The following is a 27755-nucleotide window of genomic DNA, read 5'->3' as shown; positions in this document are numbered from 1 at the left end:
CGAGGGGGGTGGTGGCGCAGTTGGCGTGGCGCATGCGCGGAGCTGCGCTGGGCGAGCAGCGGCGGGGGGGGGTGCTGCTGAGCCCCAGACAGCTGGAGGGGGTAAACAGGGGAGGGGGCGGGGGGGCATGGCCAGGGCCTAGGCCGGGCCGAGCCTGAGGGCCCTCCCCGCGCTGTGGGGCCGGCGCCGGGGCCTGCGGGGCCCCTGCGGCTCCCCCTCCGCTCGGTCCTGCTCTTCCCCCCGCATGGATGGAGCCTTCGCAACTTCCAGTGCCTGCTGCGCCCGCGCCCGGGAGGCCTGACAGGTAACGGTCCCCTGGGCCGGTCGGCCGCTTCCCGTCCCCACAGGCACCCCCCCGGCCAGGTCCCCCCTTCCCTGGCAGTTATCCCCTTCCCTGACAGTTATTTCCCCCCTCCTCAGGTATTTCCCCCCCTTCCCTATCAGTTATTCCCCCCTATCAGTTATTCCCCCCCTCCCAGGCATTCCTCCCCCCTGCCCCTTCCCTGTCAGTTATTCCTTTCCCTCCACTCCAGGTATCCCCCCTTCCCTGTCAGTTATCCCCCCCTGCCATCAGCTATCTCCCCTGTCAGCTATCCCCCTCCCCCTTTTGCCTGCAGCCTGGCCCTATCCCTCTTAAGAAGTGTCACCCTTCCCTTTATCCCGTTCCCCCCCCCCCCCCCCCCAGCCCCTCATCCCCGTTTCCCCATCCCGGCTGCATGCTGGCCACCTCTTGCCAAGCACCTCTTTCCCCCAGCCCTGTATTACCTGCCTCTTCTAGCTGTTGCCTCCCCGCTGACAGGCTCAGCCTGGGCTGGTTGACTTCTCTCCCCCCCCTTCTCGCAGCAGGTGCTGCCCTGTCCTCACCCTCTCCTGAGGGTGAACTCGGCCCTGCTCCTTCTTCTGCTCACCTTGCCCTCACTCAGACCTTCATGAGAAACTTTCTCCTGCCCTGGTGGGTGTCTCGCAGCCCCTTTGCTTGGAGAGGAGATCGGCCTTTGCACCTCTGCCAGGGTCTGCTGGCTAAACTTCATCCTGGGGCTACTAGGCCTTGTGGGTCTGGGCATCGGGCTGCTTCTCGTGCTGGGCTGAGGTGTTGTCTTGCATCTTCCTCTCCCCTTTTATCCTGTGGATGGCTGTGTCAGCTGAAGGATGAAGGGTAGTGGTAGGATGCCAGCTGAGAGGGTTGCTGTCTGAGGTACTCTGCTGTGCGGGCCGGTATTGCTCTGGGTATGTCGATGTTTCCCTGACGTTACTGTCCGTTTGTGCTGGGTCTGTCAGATTTCAGACCCTACCTCTTCTCCCGTCCGCCCCATCCCGTTGTAACCAGCTCCTTCCTCTCTGCTGTTGGCTGTCTCCCTGTGCTGAGCCATCTGTCCTAGGGAGTGACTGCTGCTCCTGGCAACTCCGTCAGCTGTAGAAAAACCTTCTTGTTACTAGGTGTCTATTGCTAAGCAGGTCACTTCCTGTTGTTTCTTTTAGGTTTGTTAATATTATATATATTTTAATTTGACCTGTGATCTCTTGGAAAGCCGAGGTAAAGAGGAGGGTAGGGAAAGTAACCTGCTGAGCGATTGAGTTGGTTCCCAGGTGGTATTTGGATGGATGAAGTAATCTGTGGATGCTTAAGGGAAGGGCCATGAGAATCTTCCTTTGGGATGAATTGTGTATTTGCAAAGATTTGTAGTATATGAAGTGCTGCTTTTTCATTGACCTTGAGTTTAGAGGCTGAGAAACTTAGACGTATCCACATGCTTAGGAATTATGCTGCCAACTTAACGATGGGTCCTAGTGTTTTGTGGAGGTTCTTAGGGTTGATGGAGCTTTTCTGAAGGGCAGTGGTTTTTGGGTTTGAACTTTGAAGCACGAGTCTGCAGGGCATTTCTCTGTGCTAGTGTATTACTGCGTGCGTAACTGAGGTAGGGATGTGTACGTATGTGCGTAGGTGGTCCCATGAGGAGAAAATCCATTCATGCAAAAAATACCCCCCCCCCCGCCCCAACCCCTAGCTATACTGGGACTGCTCAACAATAAAAGGACTGAATTGTGTGCTTTTTGAGTGTAGAGGCTTTGTTTCCAGACTTGGAGCGAGTGCTTCAGGAAAATTAGAAGAGCTAGCTGGGGAAAGCGAGAGAATCGTGGTACTCACCCCATACCCTGAAGCACACTTTGAAAGAGTACTTTTCCAGAAGCTGAAGGGGCTCTTAAGTTACTGTCAGTGTAAATACTGTCTAGCAGATTTTGAGGCCACAACCTGTAGAAATCTGGGACTTGTTAATTTTTGGCTGTAAATTTAAAGGCCAGGTTGTGAAAGTTCTTTTTCTGCCTCTAGAGCTATGTCTTGCAGGAGCAGAAGAACTGGACAAGTGAACTATGGCTAAACACAGGTGGAATGGTCATCTTTATGCTTCAGGAGGGTTTTTTGAGGAAAGACTACTGTGAATGAGGTGGCAGCTGTAACTAGATGCCCAATTTGCAGTCCTGGCTGTGGTGTTCCAGACTAGTTTGGAACAGTGAGGGACAAGGGAAGGATGACCCTGGCTTGGAATTGAGCACAGAAATGCTCCTGAAGTGTGATGGAGAAACATGCTCCAGTGTCATCTGATAAATGACTGAAAAAAGGTCGAGATGATCTCTTATATGTAGCCAAAGTGAAGCCGCTGATGCGACCATTGCTGGTAGCATTGGAGACTGTCAATCTGCTTGTATGATGGTGTGATCAGTATAATCTTTAGTGTTTAAGAATATTTAATGCTTATTTCACAGTAGAAGCCCCACATATCTTACGTGCTAACTCACGACCTAGGTAAGCATCGTATAGATGGTGAACGTGAGTCTGGAATTGTGACTGATTGTGGCTGATGGACAAAGTCTGACCTGAAATGAGAATTTGGGAGTCCTCGATCCTTAGTCTGCCATTCCACAATAATTTAAGCTTGCCAAACTCTTTGCTGCTGTAGTTTCTTACTGCTGAATTCCTGTTGAGCAACAAACAGCATAATGAAAGCAAAAAAGGCTCTCTTAGCATTTCCTCTGCCAAAGTGTGTGTGCATATGCTGGGAGGCCTTTAACCATCTTACAACATTCAGTCACCAAACCAAGCTCCCTCTAGGCAAAAGAGACACCTTAGACTCATGCATTCCCATTTGACCAGTTTGTTCCAAGCCACTCGTTCTTTTAATGGTCAAATGCGAAAAAAGTACATCATCCTCTCAGGTATGCTAGACACTGAACAACTTGCCTTAGATACTGGTATTAATTTGTTTAAAGTCAATTTTGTATCAGATATATTTTGTTCTAATGTCTGTTTTATTCTGCGTTCATCAACCAAAGGGACAATTTCATGGGTGATTTCCTTGACCTTTGTCTTCTAAGAAGTGAAGTTAAGGTGTGTTAATCTCTTGTTAAGACCTGCTGAGCAACGATCTGTTGGGACACCTCTGAGTTATTGCAGCTGTCAGCGACCTGTCCAGTGAGTTGAGAAGCTCCACAACACGTTTCTAATCCTAAAAGCCAGCTTGCCCTCACAGAGGTGGCAAACTCCTGTGTATTTCTGTGCTCCCTTGGCAAATGTCTGTTTTGGAAATCCAGAATGTGTAAAATCTTGTGGCAGAAGAGAAAGGATTTGTGGATGGAACCTCAGTGGAGAGCAAGTGACTTTAAGGCTTTCTTAAGGAGCGGTAGGATTTGGTGATCGTATTTCCCTCTGAGCATCTGCTCATACAGTCAGGGAGCGGATTTATAATGTATTAGCAGATTTGTAGTAACTCTCTGTCTAGCCTTTGCATTGCAGGAAAGGAAAGGTTGTCTGTCATGTGGAAGTTGAATAAGCTTTTCTGCACCTAATATGGGTTAAAAGCGTACATAGGCAATATATGCAGCATGTAATGTGCTATAAATCCATACTCTAGCTTATTTCACAGTAACTTGTTTATTTAACAGTAAGTTGGCTCCTGTGCATGGGTTGTTTATTGTCTTCTGTATGTAGAATACAGGGGATTCATATCTTATGAACACACATTTCCCCCGTGTGTGGGAAATGACCTTCAAGTCATTTGGTGATCTTCTTTCTTGCTAGATAGGCATTGAAAGAAAAGGAGCTGCTTGGAAATTGCAATGACTAGACATAAGAGATCTGTCAAAAATACTTTCAGGGGTCTTAAGAGAGCCATGGGTCAGTTATCAATTGGGAAGTGCCTGCCTGCTTGGCTCCAGCTTGGTAGCGTGCCTGTCTGGGGTCTTAGGATCAAAAGAAAACTAAACTGTTCTTAAAAAGGAAAATGAGATGCCTGTCTGGCAGGGAGGAGGAATGGTTACTCAGGTGCTACTTGGAGAAGGGGGACTGTGGATAGAGTCCGAGTATGTTGTAGGGCAGTCAGTCTGATAGCAGAAGCGTTAAGACAAGTGGAAAGCCTCAGACAAGACTGAGATGCTTGGATCTTCTGCAGTAGTGTCCCTCTCTTTTCTTTTTGTACTTTGGGTTAATGCACTGTTCTCCTCTCTGGAAGGAGCTGTTTAACTGCCGTCGGTCACTGGTCACAGGTTCCTGCAGAACAGTGTTCTGCAAGAGCTGTATGCAGTTGGGTAGTTTGTGTGTTTATTAGGGTTGTGCAGAGGAGGAGGGGGAGTCTGTAGCCTTGGGTTTTATGTCAGAAGTGAGAAGATCTTGGGTTTTGTACGGTGAGTGCACCAGAGTCTCTCACCTGCGGAGCGAGCTGCTGAGGCACTCTCTGCCCCGTAACTATGGCAGGAGAAGGTACTTGCGTATGCTGGAGGCTCTGTGTAAAGATGCCAGCCCGTGGGGCTCCGGACTAGGAGAAGGGTAGGTGGAGGCTGGTTAGCTGGAAAAGGTGTCCGTGGAGAAACTAGAGGTGAGAGATCACAGATGCCGTTTATCCCTAAGCGTTTAGTCTATCCAAACTTAACGCTGCTTTTAAAGTTAGCAGGCCTCTTGTCTCGCTTCAAGAACCTAGCAGAAGTGTGTGCCTGGAAACGAAATCCTCATGGATGGCTGTAGCAATGTAGCTTATTTTGAACTGCTGGCAGGTTTATGTAGTGCTGGCCTTGGACACAAGCAACAGCTTGGCTGTCCTGCTTTCCCGTGTTTACCTCTGAGCTGCAGAGTCAGCACGATCCACCTGCCCTCGTGTTGGGCATATGCGGGGCAGGCTGGAGCAGACGTGCTGTGCTGCTGGTACCTGCCTGCTCTCCTTCAGGTGCTTGTGAAATAAATGGTCTTTTGCTATTGTTTGCTGCTGGGTTATTCTTAAAGGCAGTTGTTGTTTTGTTATGGACTAGGCCTCCATAAATAGGCAAAACAATACCAGTGGTAAGCTGGCCTGAAAAAGCAGAGGATAGGTATCAAAATCTGATAGCTTAATCATCCTACTACAAGGATTAGTATGAAATATTGATGAGTAAATGCATTCACAGCGCTGCCTCTTGCCATTGAGCCTGGAGTGGAGCAGGTATTACTTACCATGAGAGTGAGTAAGGTTAAGGACACTTAAAACATAAGGTGCCTTCCTGGGCATGCATGATAACTTTTTTGGTGCTACTTTTGGAGTAAAATGTGGATTAAATACGTACGTGATGGCAAATTGGATAAATAAATGCATACTAGCTCTGGTGAAAAGGACAATTTCAGGCTGGCAAGTGACATGGCTTCTACGGGAGCCCTGATTTATGCGCTCTAACAGATGCAGTCCAACAAAAGCTGAGCAGATTGCGCCAGTGTCTTGCTCCAGTATGAGTGGATCTTCTTCTGACGTGGTGAACTTGAGACACGTATGACAGAATCTTTTGGCTTACCAGACGCTTCTGTTGCAGAAACTAGAGTTGGATTGTGGTGAATTTGGCCTGCTGTGTTTACATTTGAGAGGAATTAGTCCTGCTGAAAGTAAGGCCTCGTTAGCACCGGCTGTGCTTCGATTGAGAACAGACTTGCAGTGCAGAATCGTCTTTGTCCTGACTTGCCTTGCATCCAAGGCCTGTATTCTTGTTGTGTGAATTTTATCAGCTTAGTTTTCATAATACGTGCAAAATAGGCCTAGAATACTACCATAAGGGCACCTGGTCTTGTGTGATCTGTAGTAGGAAATGTTTATCTTCACAGGCCTACAGACAGCTGCGTCTCTCTTGTGTGTGCTGTATTTATGAGATCCTGTGGCTACCCTGAAAATCCTGTGTAGGAGCTCACTACAAGAAAATATGATCTTGAATTTATATAGCTTTTCTTGCTATCTGTAGATTTAATGAGATTGCTGCCTTCTCTCTGGAGTTGCATAGGAGAGTCGGTTATTCTAGTAAACCCGGCAGAACTTCCACTTCAGGAAGAAGCCTGAAAACTGCTTTCTGTAAAGAAACGTGAATTCTTGGTACTTGCTACCCATGGGGAAACGTTTGCGTATGCACACAAACGGCTTTTTGAAACTAAATTGAACCTGTGGTCCAGGTCTTTGGGGGGCCTGAGGTGCAGGGGCTGTGGAGGCAGTGGTACGTCTGCACAGCCCTGAAGTCACTGGCCGTGGACGCCCTGGCTTTACAGCACCTCGCCAGATGAACCGATAGAGAAGCAGGCAGTGTTTGTTAAAACTTCTCTCTGAACTCAGTGGAATTATTTGTAACTGTGGTTCTGTGAAATGTTCTTGTTTCAGTGAATCAGCATTTCCTCATTCAGAAGAGGATTCATTTGAAAATTTGGGCCTTGTTCTGCTTGCGAGTGCTTGTTAAAGAGAATTTAAAACTACTAGCTTATGTAGGACAAAAATGGATATTTAAAATAGGATTTGTCTTTAAAGCGAGCTTTAGAAATATTGAAATGGGGTAGTGCCTGGTCTGTGGTGTGTAAATGGGGTGAATGACATCATTTTTCGGAGAAGAACTGGTACTTTGCTGGGCAGCCTGTCAGGAGCAGGGTTGGCAGAAACACTTTGCAACTTGAATGTTTTCTGCCAGGTGTGGCTAGCTTCGTGAGGCTTAAATCGTCTAGGTTAGCCTGTGAAATATGGAACTCTGCTAACAATGCAATGGAAAATGCAAATTATTCTTGGAAATACAGATTAGAAAGATCATCCCTTTTCTATTACTGATATAATCAGGTGTTCAGATGATATGGTATGATCAGGATGTTCAGCTTGATGGTTTGCTGTTAATGATTTCTAAGGAACTCTTATGTTCTTTTAGTTATCTTACTTGGCTGATAATCAAATGCGGTAAATGAATCTCTTGTGCTCAGTTGCAAACTTTTTTTAACAACGCTTGTCTGAAGAGGTGGCCAAAAAGTATGTATGTCATGTAGACTGTCAGTGTCGTTACACTTGTTGGTTTTAGAGTTTGGGAAATGGGAAAAGTGAGATTGGACGAAAGTGGGCTGCACGTGTAAAGGTGGAAGAAGGGCTGTGGGACAGGATGTGGTCCTAGACTTGCAAGTTCTTTGCTGGTTTGGAAATGCTTTTCTAAACATATGTGGAGTTCTGCAGTTCATTCTGAATTTGTCTAAACTGGGGATGGCCTCTTAAGTCAGCTTTTCTTCACTCTTATTGCTGCTTCCCATTCCTGAATTTCCTGAAGGGCCTTCATACAAAATGTTCTTGGGCACTGTTGTTTTTGAAAAAAGTGCTTAGTCTTGCATATGAATGGCCTAATATGTTTGTATGCTTGCTTTTGTTCACTTCCTTTTTGTCCTGCAGGTAATTAAATGCCCTTACTGTGGATCTCTGCTCTGTTGGCATGCTTGGTTGCACAGCAGCTCTTCCCATAGCTTCTTTTCCTCTGCCCCGTTGGAAGAAGATGGCAAAAGTAAACATTACTAGAGACATCATCCACAGACAGATCAAGGTACGTGTTAACCAAATGTTCTCTTGTGTTGGGTGGAGAGTGAGTAGAGAATTGGTGTTCATGCTGGGTCAGGAAATAGTCATGCTGTTGCCTTCTACTTCTGAAAAGATCTCTGCTACTTACATATTGATAAGCCGTATAAAAAGCTTGAGAGAACAAATGCATAGGACCTATTGCCCTCATTAATGAGGAGCTGGGATGAACTACGGTATGACAAGAATATAGTATTTTTCCCTAGCAGAAATGCATCTTGATAGTTTGACATCAGCAGGTCTGTTTCTTTTTAATACAAAGTTGAAGAGAGAAATCTGGCTACTTGTGTTTTTTGGTACTGTGAAGGACTCTTAACTAGCTTTCCTCATGAGTTTTCTGTCTACTTTGTATTTTCTTTCTTTCTGTGTGATCTTGCCATCAGAGATTGTCTGGCTCTAGTAAAGCAAATTATCTCTCTCCACCCCCCCCCCCTTTTTTTTTTCCTTTGAGCAGTATGTTTTGCTTCCTTTGTGTGGGGAAAAACTTCTACTGTGGTCAGATCAGTCATCTGATGGCTGCATTAGTGAAATATCCCTTAATGTGAAAGCACTAGCTACAGCAGGCACAATAGGCAATTATTACTTGGACTTGGAGGCCTCAAATCACTTGCAGCTTTGCTGATAATCAGCACTCACAAAAGTGGTATGTTAGTGGTCAGAATTAGGAGCTGGGAGCTCGGATGCCCCAGCTCACTTTGCAGTTAGGTACCTAACTTTGTATGATAAGCTTGTAATTTAATACATGTGCAAAGATTTATTCTGCTACTCTAACAAGGAAGGGATGGTTCTGTGGTTAGTGTTAGCCTGGGACTTAGCTTACACTATTTGGTCTGTTAGAGACTCTCGTGTGTGACCTTGGGAAGGCTGCTAAGTCTGTCAGTTTCCTGTAGGAAAAGCAATATCCCATTGCCTTGCTCTTCCAACTTCAGTAACTTTGTGAGGTCTCTGCAGTTATAACTGCAGCACCTTGCACGGGACCTAGCAGTGTTTTGGGAATGCTGTCCATAAAAATATGTAAAGGGAGTTGAAGTTTGTAATGCAAATTACTAAAAAAAGCCTATTTTGCTTTGTGTTCCTTCCCCCCAGTCCTCGTCACCTGATGTCTCTCTCTGTTTTGATTTCAGATAGCTTTTAGTATCTGCGTTGATTACTTAATGTTGGTCTGCAGAGCTGTAGCTTGGTACGCTTGTTCCGTTGTGTCCACTCTGTGACTACTAATGTGTTCCTAGTACCATAAGTACAGTCTCTCAGATATTAGTGTTCTCTTCTAGAAATGATGATAAACAAAGGCTTAGGTAGTCTTCATGGGACTATGGCATGGCGCTGGACAGGACTGAGACCGAACCAGGTGTCCCAGGAAGGAACCTCCTTCAGTCATTAGCTGTTCCATCCAAAATATGACTTGCATTCCCTTTTCTTCACTTCCTCTGCAGTTGTCCTTTTTTCATCCAAGCCATCTGCTAATGCATCTGTGAACCCTGTGAGATCACAGGGGAAACAACTGTCCTGCTTTCCTTCACCTTCATTTGTACTGACATGGTTATGTGGCAGCTGTTCTCTTCCCTGTAGAACAGACTGTGCTGTGGTACTGCAGCTATGTGCTCCTATTCCATTCTTGATGAAACAAGCCATCTTTAAAGGATGCTTTCCAGTTGTGTTCCCCAATGCTTTTCTTCTTGGTGGTAGTGGGCTCAGGGAACAGTGAGAATGACCTGGGAATACTGAGATTACAAGCGTTTGACTCTGTTTCAAGGTAATCTTTGGTGCTTCAGGACAGATTCTGTATAATGGCAGACTTCTCTCCTCAGCAGCTGTGGTCTACTACTGCCTTCTCATGTGTGAGTTGTTTCTGAAATCCTTGCCAAGGGATAGAGACAGGCATCCTCAAGCTCTTTTGTATCTTCCGTTTCTGGCCAAAAGTAGGCAACTTATTTCTGTCTTGGTGTGGGCCTCTCCAGCCCTTGTCTTGTCTACCCAGCTGGATCCTGGCAATATTATAGATCTCATTTTTGAACCAATTCAGGGGCAGGGGTTACGACCTCCTTACCTGGATCTGATATGAAAGATGTCCCCTTACTACAGGACTGGTAGCTGATGCCATGGATGCCCCCATATCTGGCAAAGTTCCTGCTTGTTTTTTACAGTTTTTGAGTCTTCTCTTAAAGGGTAAAAAATGTTTTGTTTGCTGTAGTCAGTGTGACATTTATTTGCTTCACGCAGGAGAGGGGTGCGCTAGGCTTTGAACGACACTATCATGTCACCGATCCATTCATTCGACGCCTGGGCCTAGAAGCAGAATTGCAGGTAAGTGGGCAGTGTTTAAAGAACAAATTGAGCTACTTGTTCTACAGTAAACTGTGGGAAATACAGCGTGCTGGGCTATATGGACTTCTCTCTCTTGTTCGGGAGAGATGCATTGTTTACTTATTCCCCTAAACTGCATTGGAGACAGGAATAGTTCGGTGAGATCTTGTGTGAGCTTTCTGTGTTAACTAATGCACCTGCAACAGAGCCTTTACCTGGTGTCTATCAACTAATCCTAACTGTAGTGCCTGAAGAAGGCAAACCTCTCTTAACTGTCAGCTAGTCAAGATACTCAGCTCTAATAGTGAAGACAGTAGTGTGTTGTCCAAAGAACCAGTTGTTGTACTGCAGTCTAATGCAGCTTGAGAAGACCTTAAGATTGTCTTGGTTTGGGGGACAAAAGAGTTCTTCTGCCCCCTTCTCAACCAAGTCTCCCATATCAAATGCTGTTCAATGCTATCCTAGTCTTTCCCTGTTATATCTGTTGGTTAATTTGTCTGAGGAGGTACGATATAGTCACCCAGCAGCAAGGTGCTTCTAAAAGAGAGTTATCAAAAGTGCATTTTCCCTGAATTCCCAGAGAACCTGTACATGTAATCTGTCAGTCTAGCCAACGGCTTTTGAAACAAAGTCAGCTTTCCTCGAGTACAGTAGGATTTCACCAGTAGCCTCTGAGACTGAACTGCCATTTTATTCAACACTACTTTGTTTTGTTTGTTTGTTTCATTTTGCCTTTTCTCCCCCAACTGCTACAGCATGTCTTTCTTTTCTGGAGGTGCTTATCTGCCATGCGGGTGGTTTTTTGCAGGGTTGGAATAAAAAGCTGCTGTATTGGAATAAGTTGTTATGTGTGAGGAGCTCACTGTGTCCTTGTCTTAGAACAGCCCTGTTTGATAAATCTGAAGTTTGTGTAATACTCTCTTCCCCTTTTTCTCAGGGTCACTCTGGGTGTGTCAACTGTCTAGAATGGAATGAAAAAGGAGAGTAAGTATATGCCTTGATTCAGGGGATCTGCAAACTGGTAAGCCAGATTCTCCCAAGAGTGTAGAGTGTAGGTCATTTTATCATAAGCAGCCCTTTCTCATTCCTAGTAAAATGAATAAGGAATCAAGCTCAAAGTTTTAAACTGTACTAGGAGCTCACACCTCAAAAGAGGTTTTATTTTGTTAAATATATCTAGATATTATTAGATGTGCCCCTTTAATGAGTTCAGAAGGGAAATGGACTAAGAAGTGGAGATTGAAGGCTGGTTCTTTTCTCTTAAGTGGTATTATGGATTATAATGAATCTTTAGGATTTGCCCAGCTAGTTTGAAGTGACATTTCCCTACGCCCTGTGCTGTTAAAAGCTTTTGCTGGGGGACAAATGTTTAAGGGAGGGAGGAAGAGCATTCACCCCTTTTTTGCAACTTTAGAGAGAAAATAAACATAAGAGCTTTTCCGTTAACCAAGTGGAGTGAACAGTATCTGCCTGAGAAGTAACTGAATGGAAAGGAAGATCCTGTAGTTCTTGACATACTTCCTGTAAAACTAAGTCTGCTGCCTGATAATCTTCCAAATTATTTGTTAGTGAAAGTTTCATGTACTCGAAAGTGAGCTCTGACTCCAAAGAAATAAGGCTGATGGTTGCAGATGTCACATTTATTTGCTGAAGCAGAAGTCAGATGTACAAGGCAAACAGCTCCTTGCAGTACCCCTGGCACACCCTGCACTTAAAAAACAGTCTGTGAATCACTGAATGGGTTCTGGCTTGGGATTGCTTGGGTGCGTCTGAAATCCAGGAATAAATGGCTTGGCTTGGGTTCGAGGTTGATGTGGAAGCAGTTAATACAGCCAGGCTAACATGGAAAATGGAGGCCCTGCTTTTTGTTGTTGACCATATGTTCCTATTGTTTCCATTGTGCCATCTGAACCTCTGGAGAGCTGGCTCAAGGAGCTAAAAACACTTGCTTTATTTTCTATGGAGTTGACATTTGCCTGGTTTATCTCCCTGAACTGGCTGCATGGGGTTGGCACATGGGAAGCAACAAGAATACATAGCTGAGAAGAGAGGGGGAAGGGGGGCTTCCTGCAGCTGAGTTGACTTAATGGCTGACTGTGGTCAAACCACTCTTAAGAAACTGGTCATAGCTTGGAGTAGAGGAATACAGGCTGCAAATTCTCCTCTTCTGTTTCTTTTTAGCTTGTTGGCCTCTGGATCTGATGACCAGCATACCATTGTCTGGGATCCTCTGCATCACAAGAAACTCCTTTCTATGCACACAGGGCACACTGCAAACATCTTTTCTGTCAAGGTATGTGATTAGGAGGGATAAACGGCTAGCATAAAATCAGCAACTTAAGCAGCAAGAGAACAGATCCTCAAATGTTGCTGGGAAACCCTTTAGCGCGAGCCATTTTCCCAAGGAAATAATTTAGTATTTCTAAGGTTAGGAAAAATTGCATTAAATGTAATATCTGCTCCTCTTAGTTTATGCAGCTCCTGGGCTTAGCTGCCTACTTCTGTAAAGTCAAAGGAAATGGTTGTAGCAAAAGAGGTTTGATGAAAAGGCCATTACTGTAGTTTGTGACTCTCGAGTGTTCTACTGGCACGTATGGGGAACATAGGTAGTAATGTGGGTCGTCCTGCATTCCTAAAGCAAGCTGCTTTGTCTGTGACCTGCCAGGAAGGTCAGTGACATGAGAAGAGCCTCAGCACTTCTCCAGTTTGAATGTCAAGTCTGTCTTCCGCAGTTCTTGCCACATTCAGGGGATCGGATCCTCATCACAGGAGCTGCAGATTCCAAGGTGCATGTCCATGACTTGACTGTCAAGGAGACCATCCACATGTTTGGAGATCACACCAACAGAGTGAAGCGGATCGCCACGGCTCCCATGTGGCCCAACACCTTCTGGAGTGCAGCAGAAGATGGACTAATCAGGTACAGGACTCTAGTCATTTTGTCCCGAAATGAATTGGATCAGGATCCATTGCAGTATATACTATGCGTAGACCTAAAGAGCCTGTCTTTATACTAAACAGCCTGGGGCAGGTTGCCCAGAGAGGCTGCAAAGTCTCCATCCTTGGAGATATTCAAAACCCAACTGGACATAGTCCTGGGCAACCTGTTCTGTGTTGACCCTGCTTGAGCAGGGGGCTTAGACCAGGTGACCTCTAGTGATCCCTTCCAACCCCAGCTACTCTGTGATCCTGTAAAGAGCTTAAGCTAATTTCTTCCTTTCCTGAAACTGGAAGGTTTCATCTTGAAATATAGACTCCTTTGATAAGTAGAGAAGCTGGGGAGAGTGTTTTCCCCCACTGAACAGGGAGGCCAAGAGAGGAATAGCCATACCAAGTGGGAGGAAGGCAGATACAACAGAGTGAAGTTTCTCTCCGAAGTCATTGAGACTCTAAAATGAATAGATGTTACCATCAGAATCTGTTCCGGTTTTCATACTAGATACTGTTTGTGAGGTCGTGACTTGGAGTTTAATTTGGAGCTTGAATAAATCTGTGCACATTGTAGAGCTGTTTTTCGTGATTATTGTGATACTGAGACTTGGTGCATATTGAATTGAGGTGTTCCCAGTAACCTGTGACACAAATGACTGTTTGTGGTTAGTGTCACCTCTTCATACACAAGCCAGATAATTAAATGTAGGTTACCACTGAGCGGTACGAACGTGGTGGCTTGAATCACTTTCAGTTTGGTCTCCATGGAAAGTTAAACTCTCCCTTACCTCTGCTCCTGTTATCCAGTGATGCAGATCACCTGACTCTCTCTTCCCTTTACAGACAGTACGATCTGCGAGAGAACAGCAAACGTTCAGAAGTCCTAATAGACCTGACAGAGTACTGTGGGCAGCTGGTAGAGGCCAAATGCCTCACGGTCAACCCCCAAGATAACAACTACTTAGCAGTGGGGGCAAGCGGGCCCTTCGTGCGGCTCTATGACATACGCATGATCCACAACCACAGGTAATGGCGACTGGCTCTTCTGGGCTGCCGTGGTGGTGCAGAGACCTGCTAAAGGCTCTGGTGGGAAGGGGACGTTGCAAGGATCTGGTGCTCACCTGTCTCACTGTGCAGTTCTACCAAGTCTTTTCTCTCACCCACAGAATCTTTTTGATCTGTGTAAGTATGCTTGTGTGGTGTGAGGCAGGTTTGTTACTGCGCGGTTGTCTAAGCGTGTGGTCTTACCCTTGTGCGTGAACAAGAAGTGTCAGGATAGATCAGGCTTCCAGCAGTTGAATGCTGTGATTATAAGACTACTCTTCTTTCTGGCTAGAAAAAGCATGAAGCAGAGTCCTTCAGCTGGAGTACACACATTCTGTGACCGGCAGAAACCCCTCCCGGATGGTGCAGCACAGTACTACGTGGCAGGTATGGGGACCTGTGCTGGGGGTGACTGATGGGACTTTAAATTAAAAGCTTAAAGAAACTGAATTCTACCCATCACGCCAGAAAGTACTGCTTGGAAGAGCTTTTCTCTAACACAGGGATGTTTCATGGAATTGTAGATTCTCTCACTCCTATGCTGTGAATTCTTGCTTGAGTATGTTACCTTTCCACGTTCCCTAATTTGGCAGTGGTGTATGTCGGTGAGCTGGCCTTACTCCTTCTTGTCTAGCATAAATGTCTTTTTGTCATCTTCACTGGAAAAATCAAGGATTGGATAACCTGGGGGCTATAGACTTTCTTCTAGGACTGGTCCCATCAAGGCTGCTGTTTAAAATCTTTTTGGCACAGAAGACAAGTGGCTTGTCTTCATCCTGTAAATGAAAGATGAGATGCAGATCCTGAGCAACCTAGATGGCATTCTTCCCCAGTACTGATTATTTACTATTTTTTTTCCCAAATGTTTGGTTTTTTGAGTATCTTAGACCAGCATGTTCAGCAGACCAGTTTTGACAATCTTGCTTATGATGAGTCCCACTAGAGGATTTCTTAGGTCCCCTGAATTAGTCATGCGACACATCTCCAGTCTGAAGCAAAAGAACCCTTGTGTGAGCTGAATATTTAGGAGGCTGGGTTTGGTTGTGCTAAGAGCTTTTTTAAGGAAACCCGATTAGAGGCTTGAAGATGGTGGTACGTGTTTGCAGTTGGCCACAAATCAGAGAAGCTGAGTCCTTGGTGAATCCTTAAAACTGAGATTTGCTGGATTCTGCAAACTTCAGTGTTAGTAAGCTAGCTAGAATCCAGTCTTCTGTTCATATGGAGGTGACCTTTCCACAAATTCTAGATACCATTTTTACAAGGTGGCTGCGTACATCTGGGTGTTTTAGTGCCTGATGAAAGGATTTAATAAACAGCGGTAGGAAAGTGGAAAATCACTCAGGTGCTTGTATTTCATGACCTTGCTCTCTTAACAACCTCTTGTAAAGTGGAGTAGGACAAAGATGACAGTTACTAGTAACACTAATATGTATGGACCTCTTCCCTCCTCAGGGCACCTTCCAGTGAAACTTCCAGACTACAACAACCGGCTGAGAGTTCTGGTGGCCACGTACGTGACCTTCAGTCCTGATGGCACTGAGCTCTTAGTCAACATGGGAGGGGAGCAGGTAAGAAGACAGCTAAGGTTTGGCAGAAAGCTTCACGTTCAGGTGTGTTTGTTGGGCCAGCATATGTTGTACATTCTCCGAAACAGGTATAACAACTTCTCTGTGTGTGATTTGATTGATTTTTAAACTGTTTTCTGATTCATTCAGACTAAATGTCTGGTATTAGGAATTTAATTGTTATGCTACCACTGATTAAACTTGAACAGCATTTTGATCTGGCTTTGCAATTCACATTTCCCCTCCCTGGAAGAGGGGAAAAAGTGAAATTCTGGAAATGACCTTACCTGACCTAGAAGGGATTTTGTAGCTCATTCTTAAAACATCAAACTGCTTCTGTAATAGAATCTGGTAAATAAAGAACTTATAGAAGCAAAGGCCTTCACCTGGGGTATTGATTGCTTTAATTTTAAACACTGGGTGATATTCATGGATCCTTTGTAAAGCCTATCAGTGAAATGAGAAAATCCGCTTGACAGCACTAATCGGCATGGATTAAACAGGAACTTCCCTTGTAGGCAGGTTACTCTGTGGTTGTCCCCTATAGATCCCTTTCTCACACTACATTCACACTCTTTGAGAGAGGATACTGAGTTAGATGAATTGTGGGTCTGATTTGGACTGTCAAGTTTTATACCAATACAATTTTAAATTGGGGCTTTCCAGAAAAACTTCAAAACCAACCCTGCAAATCTTGGCCTCTGCTTGGAGAAATCTTTGCCTTGGTTTAGTATGCTGCCTCTTTTCTGCCCATAAATGTTCAATTTATATATAACTGCTGTGTTAATAGAATAGTTAATATGTTCTTGGAATTGAAATTTTTTGAACAAGTCAATTTCTGGTCAAGTCATCTTTTAAGTTCTCTAGAGAACTTTGTTACCTTATGAGAAAGACAAGGCTTCTGTTCCTCAGTGTTGCTTTTCCTGAACCTAGTGCTGGAATGTAACGGGACACTGGTACTGCTGTCCTCCTGTGTGTACATGTCCATAAACAAGTTACCCAGTTAGAAATTTGGACATAGCAAATGATGAACAGTGTGTGGAGCCATGTACCCCCCTTTAACTTCTGTGACTTTGACATCTGTTTCACTGACCCTTTTTTTCTTTCTTGTTCTCTTTCTTTATTCCTTAGGTCTATTTGTTTGACCTAACTTACAAACAGCGACCGTACACCTTTCTTCTCCCAAAGAAGTGTCATACTTCAGGGGGTAAGTATGATGCTGTCATGAAAGTTAGTGGAAGACACAGAGAACCCCTGTACTTCACAACTCTCCAGGCTGCAGCCTGATCTGGGCAGGAATTGGGGAAATAAAGTAGGGCACGGCTGTGGCTGGGCTGTTTCTGCAGTGCAGTTCATATCCCCAGTTCCAAGACCCTTCTACAAAGTGTCAAAACATGTATTGTAAGGGAAGAAGTGAGCTGTTAAGAGGTGTATATGTATGTGAACTGAGGAGGATGCTTAAAACAGTGCATAAAGATAAAGTAGACTTTGTATAGTGGCTGAGGTCCTAGTATTGTTCCTTCAGCTTAAGGAGATAATTTCATGTGGACAGATGTGGAAATGTGTGAGGTGTGTGTGTTGTGGTTGTTTTTTTAAATTATTATTCATTAATAAAACATAGAATGGATCTGTTATCCCCTTACACCCATTAGGGAGGAGGCAGAAGAATCTATTCCCTAGTTGAAGAATGTGGTCTAAAACTAATCTCCCTTCTGGTGGTAGAATAGTTGTGTCAAAAAGTCGTTTCTTTGATAACGTAAATAAATCCAAGAGCCTTTTTATTCCTGGCCCTGTTTCTTACAGGGCCTGTTCATACACAGATAGTGCAGGCAGTAAGCAGGGAACTTCTAGAGCACTATCCTGGGGGCAGAGGCTGACTCTTTCTTATCAGGAGTGTTTCCGGCTCAGCCCCTTCCCTTTTCTTAGAGCACTCTGGCAGAGTGTGATCTGTGTACTCGGCTCGCCTTGGGACTTAATCTAAAGCACACATCCTGGTAGCAAATAGACTCCCAGCACTGCCTGCTTTTCTCTTCTGTCTTGAATGCATGTGGGTGATCTGCACCGTGGTATCTGGTGAGGTCACACTTTAAAGGCAGGACAGAGTTTGAACGGGCTCGTAGTGGTACAGTTGCAGCAAACGCTCCACCCTGCCAGGCACAGAAAGTTCAGGCAAAGGCTGTGGAAAAGGTGGCATCTGTAGGAAGGGTGAACTTCACGTGCTTGCATGTCTCTGCACACTTAGACTTCCGTGCAGTTCCGAAGACTGCTTGGACATTGTCCCCAGTTTCCCAGCTTCCAAAATGGCTGCAGGAACACTCCCAGCTGCAACATAAATACAGGGCAGCTTGTAAAACCTGAAGCTGAATGCTTTCAATAGAAATGGCAGGTGATGTGGCTGCATGACCTTCAGCAGATTACTTTAGCTTGTAACTGCTCTTTAAGCAGTAGGGTTTAAAAAAAAAAAAAAAAAAAAAAGAAGGGAGAAGAAAAAGCATCGAGAATTCCTTCATTGAATTCCTAGATGGAGTCTGCTCAGCCTTCCTGTTCTACTGATGTTCAACAACTTAGCTCCATGATACTTTGTTTCAATGCATCAAGAAGTGCAAAGGCATGTAAAAGTATGTTCATTTCTAAAGCTACAGTTTTAAATGTCAGGCTTCTGGTAATCAGTCAGCTACCCTGATTATGGCCTAGGTTCAGTCTGAAGGTAGTTTGATTCAAACTGCCGTGCATGCGTGTGTGTGTGTGTTTCTATGTGTATCTGGTTTTCTGTTTCCAGAGTTCTGTTCTGAAGGATATGGCAGAGATTTTGTGTAAATGTGAGCTGGCAAATCGAATCCAGGTGGTAGGAGAAGCAGTGGAGTAACCTTGGCTCTGCTGTAAAATAAAACTCTGAAGCTCCAGAGGTTAGTTTGTATAACTTACATTGATCCATAGCATGGTTTGATCCTTGTTTTGTGTTTTTTCTTCCTAACCTTCAGAAGTGCAGAATGGAAAAACCTCGACCAATGGAGTGTCAAATGGCATCCACCTCCACAGCAATGGTTTCCGCTTGTCTGAAGGAAGAGCACATGTGAGGTAAGAGGATAAATCTGCCTAACCGAAAATGCTGTGGCTTTGTTCACAGTCTCTTCCTCTTGCTGAGGTTAGGTGCTGCTAAACAGGGTGTGAAATGCAGATCTACTTGGTGTGTTGACTTGATTGTCAAGGGGTCCCTGTCCTAGGGGCTGTCTTTGCTGCTGGTAAATGAGCTATGAGCAAGAGTCAGATCAGGCAACAGCATCCTGGGAGAAACGCTGTCCATTAGGATTTGTCCCTTTTTATGGTGAATTACTGCTGACAGAACTGAGAAGTGAATTTTCAGACTTGGAAACAAGGTCTTTTTCAGTTGTCCTGAGTGGTTGTTACTTCCTGACCTGCAGGGACTGTGTGAGGACTGTCACATCCAAAGAGTCTTTCTTTCCTTTGCTGTTTGTTGGGCTCCTGCCTGCTGCAGGCTGAACTGGAGCCACTGAAATTGCTTCACGATAATGACACTGGAGTAATTACTCCTGCAGTCTGCATTTGAGCTAGGAATGGGTGGAGAGCCCTCTTCTGCTGTCTCTGTGCTCTGCTGCTTTTTTCTTTACAAGCTAAATGCAAGTCTGCTTCTGCTTTCCCCCCTGCAATTGCAGCACATCTTGCTGGCTGGTTTTCCTCCAGCTGATGAGATATGGTTAACAGTCAAGACACAGTCGCTTAATGCCATATATGGGTAGTCTAGGTTCCACCAAAGTCGCTTTGCTGAATGTTTTCAGCTTGCTTCCTCTAGGTGGCCCCTCCATCACGGCAGCAGAGTCGTGGGTGGAATTTTGGCTGGCTGAGCATGAGCCTTCTGCAGCCCTGTGAGCTCAGATGCTTGATTTCCTTCTGAATTTACTTTCTGTTATGCATTGCTGAAACAGGATTGGAAATGTTGTTTGTGCTATCAAAGCAAAGTGTACCATTGGAGTTTGAAGGATTAGATGCTTAGAATACTCACGGTTCAATTTGAGTTTAAAAAAAAAGAAAAAAAGAAGGTCATAAAGAAACCTGTACCTGAATAACCTGTACTTAGCAGGAAAGTCTCTTCAGCCTTTTTCTGAAACTTCTGGTATTAGCCACTGGAATCTGTCATGTTAGAATAAAACCTTTCAGACATTTAGCTGGACCGGAGTGTTAATATGTGAGACTTGACTGTGCTCCTTTCCTTCTTTCCCTTCAGTCCCCAGGTTGAGTTGCCTCCCTATCTGGAGAGAATTAAGCAGCAAGCCAACGAGGCCTTTGCTTGCCAGCAGTGGACTCAAGCCATCCAGCTGTACAGCAAAGCAGTCCAGAAAGCCCCCAACAATGCCATGCTGTATGGAAACAGAGCTGCTGCCTACATGAAGCGCAAATGGTAAGGAAGCAGAGCTCTGTGGGACACGGTATCAGAGCGCTGAGTGTCACAGGCAGTGCTGGTGTCTGGCTTCTGGGTACCACAGATACCTTGTCCACTGCGAGGCACCTCGCTTCGCTATGTGTGAAGAAGGGTTGGGGCTGTGGGATCAAACTGTAAGTGGGTCACCCCTAGCATAGAACAATTGGGTTGCACAGCAGTGTGGGTTGGAGAATCATGGCCACAGATACCGCACAGACAAGCACAGCTAGTAGTAGCTCATCATTTTGCCCACTGGTGTGTCAAGTAATGCTCTGGTCCTTCTCTGTTCAAAAAGAAACCAAAAATCCACTTCTGAGTGATAACATTATGAGTGTCTGCAGGGTGCCTGTATTTCTTCAGTTAGTTCTGGTCTATATGAGAGTGTCTTTCTAAATCTGCTGTCAAAGGATGAGGTAGTGGTTACCGTGCTTCCTACTTCATATCTCGTGATCTAAGGTTGTTGCAGGACTGCCTAGAGTTGCTTTGGTTGCCGCTTGAGCCCAGTGACTAGTGTTGCAGATAAAGACAGATGTCACCTGGTGGTTCCCTTGTTAGTGTAGCTTACCCACATTCCGATCGACTGGAAACAAACCTTTTTGAGGGATCTGGCGAGGTGGCAACTTGTGCCCCAGAGTCTGGGGTTCTGTCATGATTGTTGTGAAATCTGCTGTTAGTCTCTGCAGTAGTTAATGTCTTTTCTGACCAAGTCAGAGCTGCATCTGCAAGATACAGCTGAGCTATTTTAGTATCTGTCCCCTTGAGCAGAGTAACATGACTTACCATTAACATATTTAAAATAGCTGTGGTCCTTCATCTAGGTTTGCTTTGTGAGGATATCTTTTTTCTCTCCCCGCTGAAATTCCCGCCATGAATTCTCCCATCTTCTTGCCAAGACAAAGAGCGGCCAGCAGTTGCTGTGACTGTTGGTAACTAGCCTACTGGCTGTTTTGCAATAGCAGAGATTTGGGAGCTGCCTCAAAAAGACCTCAGTGTTCAGAGGGAGAACAATAGGGTGGGATTAAGGAATGGAAGATAGAAGCTGAGTGCTGATCTTATGAGTGACTTTTTTTTTTATAGGAGTCACTTTTCCCAAGGGATGTTGGCAGATCTGAAAGTAAATTGTTCCTTTCTGAGTGTCAACTAGTGCTTGCTAAAGTTTTCTGTTGCTGGCAGATGTGAAAATGTATGCATGATGGGTTTCTGTGACTTGTAATGATCAGAATTGGTACTTGATACTAAGCTGGTATCTTCTCAGGAACAGAGAATATGGGGCATTTTTCTGCTAGGAACAGCTACTGATGTTTGGCAGGTGAGGGCTGGGATGCTGCTGAGAGAGATGAAGGTAGTTGGACTGTGACCCATGTTGAACCACGCTGCATCTCTAGGGTGTTCTTCACGTTCAAGGCCAGCCTGTAAAATTCTTCAGGCCTTGCTTTGGCCTCGTTCTCTGAGTAACAGAGAGAGCTGGAAAGAGGGAGATCTGTAATTCCGTAACCTCCCCTTGCTTGCTTCCCTCAGTTGGCTACCTGTACTCTTGTATCACTTCACATACTGTCACCATAACAGGTAACTTGTGCTACCTCTTTATTTGAATAAAAGTAGCTTGATGCTGTGCATCCAGCCTCCTGGATCAATCCTGACACGATGCTGAATAGATGGATGCAGGCATCAAGAAAACCATGTTTCTTCTGCTCTGCTGCTGATGTCATGGACAAGGCACTTCACCTTCTTTACTGTGCTAGTGAGCTGTAATTTGTGGCTAGTATCCACCCAGAGGAGCAAAAGAGGATGGATGGTTTGCAGAACATGCCTGTAGCACTGCTCAGCATGTAACCCAAAGATTTGAGGCTCCCTTTGGTTAGTAGAGATACAGGGGTACCTTCTTCCTGACAAAGGCTCCACGGGATCCAAAACTAACACGCTGTGGGAAGTACAGGACAACTTGCACACCTTGGGGCTGTTTTGGACTTTGGCAGATCCAGCACACTTGGGTTACAGGTGTGAACCCTCATATTGGTTTATTTATTGCCGTCATACGCAGACTTGGCACACTTAGGACAGATTGTGGTGCCTCTGGACAGTTTAGGGTCAATGCTAGTATGCCAGGAAACTGCCTGTCAGCCCTGACTGACTTCTCAGCCCTTATCAAACTGAATCGAATACCAGCCTGCAAGCCTTGTCAAATCTTTCCTGCTTCCAGAGCATGAGCTGAGGCACTCTTATTCCCACAGCCATGGAGCATAGGGAAATCAAGCATAGTCTCCAGTAACTGTAAATAGGTTATAAATATCCACTATGGTTCAAATCTGCTGTAACACCTAACTTTTAAGACTTTATTTTTTTGTTTTCTTAGAAAAGTGAGAAAAGACTGCTGCTTTAGATCTGTGCCCATGGTCTGTGGAGTGTGGTGGTTCTATAGCTCCTTCTCGAGGACTGCAAGTGGCTGTGGGCAGGGAAACATGCTGCCACGCTGTGCGTCCACAAAGGGGCACGCGTGAGCTACCGTGCTCCGAGGAGGCCCTGCTCGCTTTGCAGGAGAGGCCTTGTGTCTGCTTGGCCAGAGGCCTTGTGCATCCTCCATCTTCAAAGGACTTCCCTAAACGCATTATGTCAGTGAGCTCTGCTCTGTAGGATTTAAAATGGCAGGTCAAGACTTGCTGGGCTTCGCTGTGTGGTCATGTTACAGGGCTGCCTGTATGTAGGAAAGGGGATCTTTGTGGAGGTGTATTCAACAAGCTGGGCTTGGTCAGGTGGTGCCTGGGAGACAGCGAACGCTGTTAATACGGGAACTTGTGGGTTGTTTGCTTAAACAGAGAGAGCCGGCAACAACAAACCTTGGAGTGGGAAATGGCAGCAGAAGACGCATGTCACTTCTACCTGAACTATCTATTTTGCCTCTCCCTTTTCTTCAGGGATGGGGACCATTATGATGCTCTAAGAGACTGCTTGAAGGCCATATCCTTGAATCCATGCCACCTGAAGGCCCACTTCCGTCTCGCCCGCTGTCTCTTTGAACTCAAGTATGTGGCAGAAGCACTGGAGTGTCTGGATGACTTTAAAGGGAAGTTCCCAGAACAAGCACATAGCAGTGCCTGTGATGCACTAGACAGAGACATCAATGCAGCCCTCTTCTCCAAGAGTGATAACGGTGAGTGCCAGTGTTCAGGGAGGTTCTTCCTTGCATAGATTTTACTATAACCTTGATTTTTCTCCTTAACCTGCCCCTGTGAAGTAAAGCTCAAACTTCTGAGAGAGATTGATTGTTACTGTGCACAGAAAGTGGCTTGAGCCTGTTCTTGCCTCAAGTTTGATCCTGGTTCATTCTTGAGCGAGAGCATGATAAAAAGAAACCTCTGTATCCAGGGGACTCCTTCCAGATAATCTGGAAGGCAGCTTGTGGTCTAAGCCCTGTTCCCTGCTGGAACTGTCCTTAACTCTCCTCTAAAGCTGGTGGGCTCTCCTAGAGTGCTTTCTGTTTGCTTGGAATGCTTTCCTGCCCAAATCACGATGAAGGAAATCTCTTGTCCTTCCAGCTGAAGACAAGAAAGGGGGTGGCCCCATCCGGCTGCGAGCCACAGGTCGTAAGGATTCCATCTCGGAGGATGAGATGGTGCTGAGGGAGCGCAGCTACGACTACAAATTCCGATATTGTGGCCACTGTAACACTACTACAGACATCAAAGAGGCCAATTTCTTTGGCAGGTATGTTGGTACAGTGTGATAGTGATGCAGGACAGGAGTGTGAGCAGCAGCAGGATGCTCTCTTCCATCGGATAAATCCTCATGTGTAGTCTCACATGACTGTTTGTAAAATGACGCTGGCACTGGTTTGCGGGGTTGAAAAGATAACGGGAATTCTCCTTTTTGTGTGGCCGCATGAATAGCAGGTTCAGTAGCTGATCTATAGAACACTTGGTTGGGCTAGCTTTTCAGAAAAAACACTTGGGATCAAAAAACATGGATTCTGGGGCTGGAGGGAAGCAACACAGACAGCTTTGTCTGGATCCGTAAGCATGTGTGTGAGGGGTGGCAGCCTGCTGGTTATAGAAGCCAGCTGAGAGTCTCACGTCTGCTCTAGACTAGCTTTGGCTCTGAGCTGTGATCTCCAGTCTCTGCTCCTCTCACCCTAGCAATGCACAGTACATAGTCAGTGGGTCAGATGACGGCTCATTCTTCATCTGGGAGAAAGAAACCACCAATCTTGTTAGAGTGCTGCAGGGAGACGAGTCGATTGTGAATTGTCTCCAGCCTCATCCCAGTTACTGCTTCCTGGCCACCAGCGGCATTGACCCAGTTGTACGGCTGTGGAATCCCAGGCCAGAGGTAAGAGCCACAGTAAAAGACTGTGTCTTGGTGGCATAAGATGTAACACAGACCTGCCTTTCTGACTGGGATCGCTTGATAGCTGAAGCAGCAGTAATAACCTCTCTTTGGTCCTAGCGCTGTCTTGCTGAGTTCTCTCCCCTCTTGTCTTGCAGAGTGAAACCCTTAATGGCCGCGTGGTGGTAGACATGGAAGGTGCTTCCCAAGCTAACCAGAGACGAATGAATGCGGACCCGCTGGAGGTGATGTTGCTGAACATGGGGTACCGGATTACAGGACTGACGAGTGGTGGGGCTGGAGGCTCAGATGATGAAGACAGCTCAGAGGGGCAAGTCCAGTGCCGGCCCAGCTAAAACAGAACTGCCTCTCCTTCCTCTAATTGTTTGGTTGAAAGGGAACCTAGTTTCCTTGGTCCTGAACTTTCTCTGATGAATGACTGCACTGTTTCGCACTATGCACAGAGTAGGACAAACTGGCAGGGGCAGGAGCGGCCGTCTCTGTAAATCACCGCCTCCACCACCTCCTCCTCCCGTCACACTACTGAGCAGCATGGCAGTGCAGTCTGGGGTTTGCCTTTAGCGGAATTTAGTCCCGGCAGGGATCTTTGAGTTGTCTGTAAGCAGTGTAAGCTGGTGACTTTTTCCAGAGCTGCTGTATGACCTGGTACAGAGGGATGTCGCCTGCATTCATGCATTTGCAGAGGAGATGTTAAATTTCTGAATAAAATACAAACCTAGGGCAGGGGTTATTGAATGATTTTACTGCAGTAATCTTGATTTTGGAAGCTTGGCTTAGCCATTCTGCTGCCAGCCTGTGTAGGGGCCCTGGTTTAGGGTTTTTGGCCATGAAACACCTGTTGTCCCGTAACATCTTTCTTCTGGCTTCCATCTCTAACGTGTCATCACCAGATGTATCTGTGTTGTGTTAAGGACTGGATATTGCCTGTTCTTGTCCCTGGGCATCTGTCTTAGTTGATGAATCAGTGGAGGCACTGAGTACGTGCAGCTCAACAGGGTAGGAGAAGCTTGCCCAGCTCTGATACTTTCTTCCACGAGTTATGAACTTGTGGAGAAAGGTGGCAACAATGGGAGGAGGTTTGATCAGAGGCCTAAGACTTAATGTAGCTAAAGCTACTGAGGAAAGGGGCTGGTAACAGCACTCTTCCAGAGCTTCTCTCTCTGTTGCCCAAAATGTGTGTAGCTATAATCGCCTTCTCTCCATGTCACCTGTGCTGCAGCTGAGAACATTGCCACCACGTATCTGTTGCAACTAATGTTTTGAGCTTTTAGACAGCAGCTTTTTAGTGCAGCCAGCTGCTCTGTCTTGACCAAGATGGGCCTTCTCTGCCTCGTTATTGGTGTAACAGCTGATGGATTAGTGGTCCTCTCAGGAACCCTCCTTCCTCTCCCCATTCCCCTCCCTCACTGACTCTGGCTGCAAAGCCAGAAATGCACCTAGAAATGCAGCACTGTACTTCCATTTCTTCCCCTCCCATGTAATGTGCAGCCCTGTTTTTCCCCTCGCGCAGTTGCCAAACACTAAATATCAAGTAGATCTTACACAGCTATGCTACAACCGAAGCTGAAGAGGTTGTTTTTTCTAGGACTATCAACTAAGACCAAAGAGCCCCTGGAGATCTTAACTGCTCTGCACTGTCTCTTATCTCTTACTGCTGAAGGTCTGAACATGCTAGCCTTGGTCCCAGGGGTGTAAGATGTGTGTGTGTGGGAGCGTGTGCGCATGTGTGTATGCTGCATTAGGGTTGTTCTTCCATGTGGTGCAATCCCTGGTCTTCCTGTCCTGCTGTGGAAGGATGAGGCCTCCCTTTCCTTCTCTGGCTGCTGCTAGCTGCCAGGTGTTGATGAGAGAGACTGCACAGTGCTGGCTGATCAAGGTAACTGGCTTCTTCTCCCTTCCGAAACAGTCTTTGAGGTGGGTGAGCCTTGTACAAGAGGGCGAGAGGTCACAGAGTCTCGTAGCGGGTAGCCTCTCTCAAAGGGTGCTATTCCTTGCATAGAGGGACGTCCCCCCACCCCACAATCACAGTGGAGCTATCGGGACCTGATCTCTGCTCCTAAGACAAAGATTTCCATCTGCTCTCTCGCGTGTAGGTGAAGCTGAGCCTTAGCAAGCCCCAGCACTTTGGGAGCTTGCCCCACACCACCAAGGAAAGACCAACTATCCTTGTGCTCTGCTGAGCTGTGATGGCAGACTACTGTGTTGTAGTTCAATCAGACTTACCCTCCATCTTCTCCTGTAGAAGCAGAGCTCTCCTGGGACAGATAGTCACGTAGCTGCTGAGAGCGTGTTTGCTTGTTTTAATATAACACCAGTGTGGTAGATGTGCCTGCTTGCTCAGTTTACCCATTTGGTTGTACGGCCTCCCGCCCCACGTGTACCCTGGCACCCAGTGCTCTTCAGGACCCAGAGGCAACTGAAAATCCTTCTCACTTGGGTGTTTTTTTGACGTGGTCTGGCCTTTTCTTTTTTGCTTAAGGCTTTCCTACCAGACACATCTTTCCCCCCCCCCCCAACTTTTTTCAGCTTTTACTAGACAATGTCTGCAGACTTTGATTTTAAACTGAGAGTCTCAGATTGGAAGCTCTGAAAGGAGCAGACCTCTCCCTCCCCATTCACCTTTTGCTGTGGCAGCTATTTTTTGTTGTTTTCTTACCCTTGTGAGACAGTGCAGCTCTTTTACCTGCCAGTTGCAGTGTGAAAGCTACAAGATTCCCTGCCTCTGCAGTGGATTGCTTTTTTAATGGCTGCTTTGGTTAAAAAGATAAATAATAATGGGAGAGAAGGGGAGAGAAAAATCTCTCAGTCTCTAGCCCCTTTTCCCCTTGTTGTGGGCAGATTGCCTGCTTTGTTGCTTGTTAATGAGGAATTTGTATTTATTGGTGAAGGAAAAACATGCTGGGGAAGTAGGGAAAAGATGTTGCTTTATTGACCTCTGCTGTTTACTTTGACCCCTCTTCAGGAAAGCTTCTTACTGCTCTTTCTGGTTAACTCTTTCTAGCCTGGGATATGCAGGGATGCCTCCTTTATTTTTGTATTTTAGCAATGGGCTCTCTGTTCGGAGACTCTAGGATTCTCTTGGTGTTGCAAAGACCATTGCTTCTAGCTTTTTCAAGTACTAAAGATGATCATCTCGTAAATTCTGCCCCTGCAGTTGTAGAGGTAACACACAAGCCTTACTGCCCTCATTAGAAGGAGCAGAAAACTTGTTTCTCTAGTCCCTGGAAGAGAAAGGGTTAAGCAATTAAACGATTCTTTGTTCTA

The 27755-nt window shown here is 45.8% G+C and overlaps 1 protein-coding gene across 1 annotated transcript; it reads left to right on the top strand.

The window, feature by feature from the left end:
- Position 1: 1 nt before the first annotated feature.
- Positions 2–27755, top strand: WDTC1 (WD and tetratricopeptide repeats 1). Its single transcript, XM_026098075.2, has 16 exons — positions 2–304; positions 7689–7836; positions 10089–10172; positions 11110–11156; positions 12354–12465; positions 12905–13092; positions 13947–14129; positions 14440–14534; positions 15600–15715; positions 16844–16919; positions 18694–18790; positions 19956–20129; positions 23063–23298; positions 23684–23852; positions 24281–24473; positions 24629–27755. Exons 2-16 carry the CDS (start codon positions 7729–7731, stop codon positions 24824–24826), a joined length of 2076 nt encoding a protein of 691 aa, XP_025953860.2. The 5' UTR covers positions 2–304; positions 7689–7728; the 3' UTR covers positions 24827–27755.

The sequence above is a fragment of the Dromaius novaehollandiae genome, chromosome 23, assembly GCF_036370855.1.
Source record: "Dromaius novaehollandiae isolate bDroNov1 chromosome 23, bDroNov1.hap1, whole genome shotgun sequence".
Taxonomy (NCBI): Eukaryota; Metazoa; Chordata; class Aves; order Casuariiformes; family Dromaiidae; genus Dromaius; species Dromaius novaehollandiae.
The sequence above is the reverse complement of the archived record's forward strand: the minus strand, read 5'-3'. Positions and strand labels throughout refer to the sequence as shown.